Source organism: Ixodes scapularis, unplaced genomic scaffold, assembly GCF_016920785.2.
Source record: "Ixodes scapularis isolate PalLabHiFi unplaced genomic scaffold, ASM1692078v2 PGA_scaffold2__306_contigs__length_199485367, whole genome shotgun sequence".
Taxonomy (NCBI): Eukaryota; Metazoa; Arthropoda; class Arachnida; order Ixodida; family Ixodidae; genus Ixodes; species Ixodes scapularis.
The window spans coordinates 21218459-21225292 of record NW_024609857.1 but is presented as its reverse complement, the minus strand read 5'-3'; the positions used below and the strand labels follow the sequence as shown (position 1 = coordinate 21225292).

At 48.5% G+C, this 6834-nt stretch overlaps 1 protein-coding gene across 1 annotated transcript; it reads left to right on the top strand.

Moving 5' to 3' along the window:
* Nucleotides 1-675: 675 nt before the first annotated feature.
* On the top strand, nucleotides 676-2736 carry LOC115324267 (neprilysin-1-like; the record flags this gene model as incomplete). Its single annotated transcript, XM_029984805.3, has 1 exon — nucleotides 676-2736. A coding segment is annotated over one exon (2061 nt), but the record flags the coding sequence as incomplete, so codon positions are not given.
* Between the last annotated feature and the right edge of the window lie 4098 nt (nucleotides 2737-6834).

Below are 6834 nucleotides of genomic sequence, written 5' to 3'. Positions count from 1 at the left end.
TTGGTAAACCCAAAGTAGGAGTAATGCAAAACTCGTAACAAAAAAAAAAAAAAAAAGAAATAGCCGATGTTAAAATTAACTTGCTGCAATAAATGACAAGAATAAATTTTAATACGACTTCAGTGATAAATGGAGTGACTGGCCAGGCAAAACTTCTTAGTCTGTGGACAGCTTTTGCACATAGTTTAAGCAACGTACCAGTCTTAATTTGGTGATCAATGCGTGCAAGTAGCGGTGTGCAGAAATGAAAAAGATGCAAAGACGTGCAGCACTCGTTCGAGGGATATGTCAGTCCTGCTCGCACAACAATGGCAGTCGGTGCTTGGAAGAAGCGCAAATCGTGAATCTTATAAAGGGAGCATTTATCCTCGCTTCAGAATCGCTCGATAAAACTCATGCTTCAAAAACACACACCACGAGACTCTAGACTCGTTCTTTCTCACTGTCACTGGTTTGGCGGCCGGTTCTGGCAGTGACCTTGCTGACTTTTCCTCTATATAGGATGCTGTGACGAACCAGTAGCTTGTTATAGTTGGCACTATTTTCTAGCTTGGGAACTGCGCCCCCTAAACACCTTTCTGACGCACGCAGAAGGCGATTATTAGAGTGGCCTATTTTCAACAGGCTACGGGGAAGAAAAGCCGAAGTCCACCACACTAATGCCTTCCTGTGTCTTTTCAGGACATCTCCAAGCTGAAGTCCTTCTCACCGCCTTTAAGCAAGACCATGACGGAACGTGAACTCATGAGCAGCCCAATGTTTCTCATGTTTTCCGTCCTATGCGTGAGCGTCTTTACGATCGTAATAATCGTGATCGTCGGTGCGCTCATGGGCTACAGGAGAAAAACAGAATACTGCGAGACAGAAGACTGCCGCATTCACGCCGTCATCTTGAAGATGGCCATGAACCCTGAGGTCAACCCTTGCAATAATTTTTACAAATTCGTCTGCGGCTCCTGGAAAGGCTCACAATCCATAGTGACGACTTCAACCGCGGATGACGTTACCCTCAGAGTGTACGGATCTGTCATTCAAACGTTGCTTCGAGAAGACCCTCAGCCAAACGTGCCGCAGAAGCTCTTTCGGACGTGCAACACCCCAACATCTTCGAACAGGAAAGACGTGGAGAGATTCAAAGAGATAAAGAAGGACATCGGCATTTTGTGGCCAGAAGAACGTCAGACGTTCGTACATCCATTGGACCTTCTCTTAAAGCTGTCCATCAGGTGGAACTTTCACTTCCTCCTCAATGTTCGTGTCATTCCGGCGTCAAGGCGTTGGAACAGGACGCTGTTATTCAGCGAGGGCACCATCGCCGCCAGCTTCCAGAAGCCGCTGGTTAACAACTTTTCCATCACCGATTTCCAGAGATACGTGCGGGAGCACTACGTGATACTCGGCGCATCTCCGGATACCAATCTGCGAGAGCTTATGGCGGCTGAACGTGATATCCTCGCTGCCGCACTATACGTTAGGCAAGGGGTGCCGGAGCAACTGGCCGTTCCACTCCAATCGATGCAAAATTTCACTCCTACGGTCGAACCGGAGCAATGGCTCCAGTTCCTCAACAACTATTCAGAGCCGGAGCCTCCCTTCACGCTGGAGCAGATCGTCATTATTGAAGACGCCAGGTTACTTCGCAAGATCGGAGAGCTGCTCAAGGACCACCCCGCAGAGCAGCTCGTCATCGGCATCGCCTGGATCTTCATTCAGTCATACCTGTGGGCGGTCTCAAGCTCCCCCACAATTCGATTCGGGAAAGCCGATGTTGTCAACCGTTACAAACCAGTCGTATGCTTGGAGTACATGAACGCTGCTTTGGGCTTGCTGGGGGCGACAGAGTACCTGCAGGCAAAGTTTTCTAGAACTGCGCAGCTTTTTGTTCATGAGATGGTTCGTAATCTCACAAAATCCGCCAAGTCCAAAATTCATTCCTCGCCGTGGATTAACAACAAGATCAAAATTCTGGCACTGGACAAGTTAGACGACATGCACCTCGACGTCTGGCCGATCGACGACGACTTCGGCGGCGAGACGTCATCGTTGTTATACAGCCGTCCCGGAAATATGACGGACTCGTTCATCGAAAACCTCGTGACTGTCACAGAAAACATGCGCGCACTGATCAAGCGGGACACCATCAAAGCCATTCATTCGAAACAGATAGCGCCGCCTTCGGGCTTTCTTTCTTACCTGTATTATCTCAATCAAATCAGCGTGGCCCCTGGAGGCGTTGACGCTCCCAGGTACTACGTGAACGGTACGCTGGCTATGGCATACGGTGGCATTGGGATCTCGCTAGCAAGGCAAGTGGTCAAAGCGTTCGATCCACTGGGAATAACAATTAACGACCGCAGCAACGCCGTGAAATGGGTAGACCCAGACATCTTATCAGCGTACGCGGCCAGAGCGAATTGCGACAAGACTGGCGAGTCTGCTTTTCCCACCGTAGTGGCACTCGAGGTGTCTTACTCGGCCCTCAAGCAGGCTATTGAGGACCAAGACGTGCCCTTTGGAGATTTCAGACTGCGGGGCCTCAAGGAGTTCACCGAAGACCAGATACTTTTCATCACACATTGCAACGGACTGTGCTCGCTGAGTCGAGAGGATAGCGAGAACGAGTGCAATCTGCCCCTGAAACAGTTTCCCCCTTTCGCAGAAGCGTTCAAGTGTGCCATGGGTACACCGATGAATCCGTTACGCAAGTGTGTTTTCTTCAGCAATTCATCCGCATAATAGCTTGGTTTTCGTTCCTGTAATTTATTTGATCACGTGTTATATAATTTAATTTGTACCTCAGTAGGATTCACAGAAAATGCCGAGTGATGACGGATTGCGCGGTGTGTTTTAGTCGCCTTATTAAATTGACTTCAGAGTTTGCTTAAAATTTATGACTTTGATAGAAGCATGAGTGCACGTTAGCTTGCCATTAATTATGTTCGACCGCATAAGATACTTTACCAACGCAGACGAAGGGACAGGACTGACAAATGATGGCGTTTGTTTTTAGGCGTTGCCTTTTTAAAAGTAGGATTAACATTCCAAATAGAAAATTAGATTTCGGAATAATGCGGAAAGATAATAATTATACTAATACGCGTATATCATAGCAAGTTTTGGTATTGTGTGCACGATTAAACCCAAGCACTGTGCGTTTTAATTTGCTTTTATACGCAATACTAAAACTGATAGCCACTTAACGCGACTAAAACATGTGCACGCTATTTAATTTTGTTCACTGAACGCAGTCCTAAGAGATTTCACTCAAATGCGGTAGCGGTTCAGTCAACAACTCCAATAGGGGATACCTTAAGTTAGTTGAAGTATCCGTTTAAAGTATCTGAACATCCAGTGATTCATCACAACCATGTGCTGCGTATCATGCTTGACTCGTCAACACACAGACTTTAACTCGCTTGGAAAGGAAGTGACTTGAGGTGTCGGCGGCGGAACGTTCTTTCGTCTTTCCATTTCGGTGTTGAGGCCGACCTTCCTTGAACAGTAAAAAGGACTGAGTTACGTTGGACGTTACACCAACAATCCTCGTCTTCAAAAACAAGGTTGTGCGTAAAGCGAGAGTTATTGCGTCGAAAATAGCCCGAGAGCCAATGGCTTGCAAGCGGACTTCCAAGCAGACGCCACGTCGGTTGCCGATAAGGGCAGCGCTGCTCCAACACTCCCGCCGTCTCCCAAGAGCGTTCCTGTGTTTCTCCAAAGTTTTGTTCCGCTCAACGTTTTACTTGTGAACAATTTGTTCTACTTATTGCTTTCTTCACCCTTCTGAAAAAATAACGGGCTGTCTGAAAAAAAAAAAAAAAAAAAAAAAAAAAAACGACTGTAGACCAGGCATCAATGCCCATGTACAAGCTTGTTTTAAATTGTGTGTAACATCAGGCAATCTTCTTTTTTAATTTTGCTTTGACTGTCAAAGGCTTCTGTAGCAACAGTAACTTAAAGGCCGACGTACACCCTCGGTTTTCTGCAGGGAAGATAATCCTCTTGGCACTCCCCTCTCCTAAGCTGCGATGTGGAGCCCTGTTGGGGCAAGGTAAAAAGTGGAGAGCATATAGGAAAGGAGGAGGCGGGCAAAAGTGGAAAGCGCGAAGTGTACGTCGGCCTTTAAACTTCAACTTTTGCACTCGATTTCTTTTTTATCAAAACACCCCTCGTTTGTTGATTGTATGAAAGATGTATAAAATCTCAGAGATGTTTCAACGTAGCTAGTTGGAAGCCATAAAGCTGGGGCCACAGTGCTCATAGATCATACAAAATGAAGTCTGGCAGGCATCAGTCACCACCGGTTCGAATGCCGCGTGCACAGCTTCACTTTGAGAAAAAGGGAAGACTGCGCGTGGAGAGTTTTGATCAGCTATCAAGGTACGCGAGCGCACGGGTAACGCATAGATTTGACCTCAGCATCAGAAAACGATTTTCCCGGTTATGCGGAGTGCATGTGAGAGATGAATGGAGCATGCGCGGTTCGAGGGAGTGATCCGATTCCACCCAAAAAACAAGGCCTGCCCCCTAACGTCATCACTAGAGGCTAGTTATTCCATAGATTTCCCCTAGTGCGACACGAATTGCTCGATCCGCGCCCGGCTCGAAACGGGAGAGCAACTGGGGCAACTCGGAGACCGTTTTGGGGGAATAACCCGTTTCAGAAAGGTGAGTTAGTATTCTCAACGCCATTTAAAGAGGCCATGAAACGAATTTTGGGTTGGGATGAATGATTTTAAATTGGGACTCTACTAATCGCATATCGTTTAGTTGGCCAAAAGAAAGAGGCTAGAAAGTCAAAAGCCAGCTTTTCCGTACGAACATTTGAATATATAGCGGACTATTTTGTACTTTCTTGCCTTCGAAAGCTCTCCTCCTTTTCACATGATACATCCGCGCTTCCAAAAGCGCTACACCGGCGCCAAACTGACGTCAGCAGAGCCCAGCTCACGCATGGGACACGAGAACTGCGTCACTCGGACGTATGCGCTCGTCAACAATCAATCCGTCGACGAATATTTGGATTCGCGTTCGTGGCCAATAAGTGCCCTGACGGAACTTATTGTCACTGGGGAATGACAAGTTCTATGGTGTGCATAGAAAGCACGGTGGAAGCTAGGAGTCATGGCACCGGTACCGAAGGAATGTCAGGACCACGTGATTTCACAATTCGCATTTGAGTTGAGGATTAAAGCTAAGGAGGAAGAAGTAGGAAAATCGTTTCATGACCCCTTAAAGGGGCACTCAAGTGCTTTTTGGAGAAGCTTGTTTTTGGAAGCATATTGTTTGTTGGGCTTCAGTCAATAAAAATGACCAGTTCTAAATGGCAAGGCGCCCTAGTAAACTCACAGCAATAGAAATACACAGGCACTATATCCTCTTGCGGGGTCCATCCCGTGTCTCCACCACCTCCATAGAATTCGACCAATAGAAATAGCGAACTGCGAAAAGATTGCTAAAGTTATTATTATTGCTCTTTTTAGGCACATGCACATTATATTTTGACAACAACGTCAAATCTTTGGCTGTAGGTGACGTGATACAGCTATTATTGTTTGAAAAAGAGCGAACTACGTTTTCTCCTCGCCTTGTTACGCGGGAGTGATGTGCCCACGCACATCACTCCCGGGTGTGCTACAGGCCAGCTGTAGCACACCCGGATCGAGGCACAGCCCCTCCAAATCCGGGTGGCTTGTCACGCAGCTCTGCCGGCCCTGCTGCTTGCGAACGGCGGCCGGGTAGTCACGGCAGCAGACACACTCTGCAACGGTTTCCATCAGCACGCAGCAACTGCATTGGCACCTTAAAACAGAAAACCAGCATCAGCTATACATATGAGAGGTATAATAAACAGCTCATCACCTACCAGTTGGTGTTCCCAAGCCGCTGGGTTGCGTCGTCGGTTTCGTCGTCTTCCTCCGGTGTCGACATTGAGCATCGCGAACTGTCGTCCGAGTCCGTCGCGTTCGAGGCATCGGCGTCGCGCGTAGGAGTGGCGTCGTAGGAGATTGAGCTGATATCTGCCGTCCGCCGAAGAATTTCCACCTCCAACGGTGTTAGATTTGGCAGGTCCATCTCCGCACGACGCAAGACCCGAAGTAAACAAAATGAGTCCCAACGAGAATCCATCAAATACGCGCACATTCGGAAGATCACTCCGCCGGTTCGAAGGATCAATCCGCCGGGAAGACGTCACTCGTGATTGGATGGCGCACGCCCTTCCCTGCTGCCTTCCCGTCCGACAGCGCCCCTGACGGCGTGCGCCTAGGCGCAGAACAGCGATCTTTGATTGGATTTTTAATAGGGAAATCGGCCGCCCTTGAATGTAATTTTGGGATTTCTAGGATGCTTAGAGCCCGTAGATTGAGTTATGACAATAAATAGACGATCTCAGAATCCACTTGAGTGCCCCTTTAAAAGGTACGATAAAACCCCCTTTATAGCGCGCAACTGTGTGACTAAATAGTGCGGAAAAACATTTAATGATGCTGATGACGGCGCAGCAATTGGTTTCTTCGTGTGGACGTGGGTGGCCCGTTGTTACTGGTGTTGCGACGTCGAGTTGCTCTGAGAAGTTGCCCCGTGTGAAGCGGGCCTTTGCAGTTCGCCATCGCGTCTCGCAGCGTCTCACGACGAGACGCCAGAAGGCGGCGACGCCAAGACGGACACGTCGGCCGGTCTGCAGGTGCGACTCGCGTCAAGGTTCAGCGTGTTCGCCGCTTGGGGCGGGGGTCCACTAGCGATGACGTTATGCGTAGGCCTTGTCTGCCATGCGGTACTGAGTGATCGCATGTGAGATGAAACTCCTCCCAGGGGCTGCTCCTCAGTCCGTGGCAG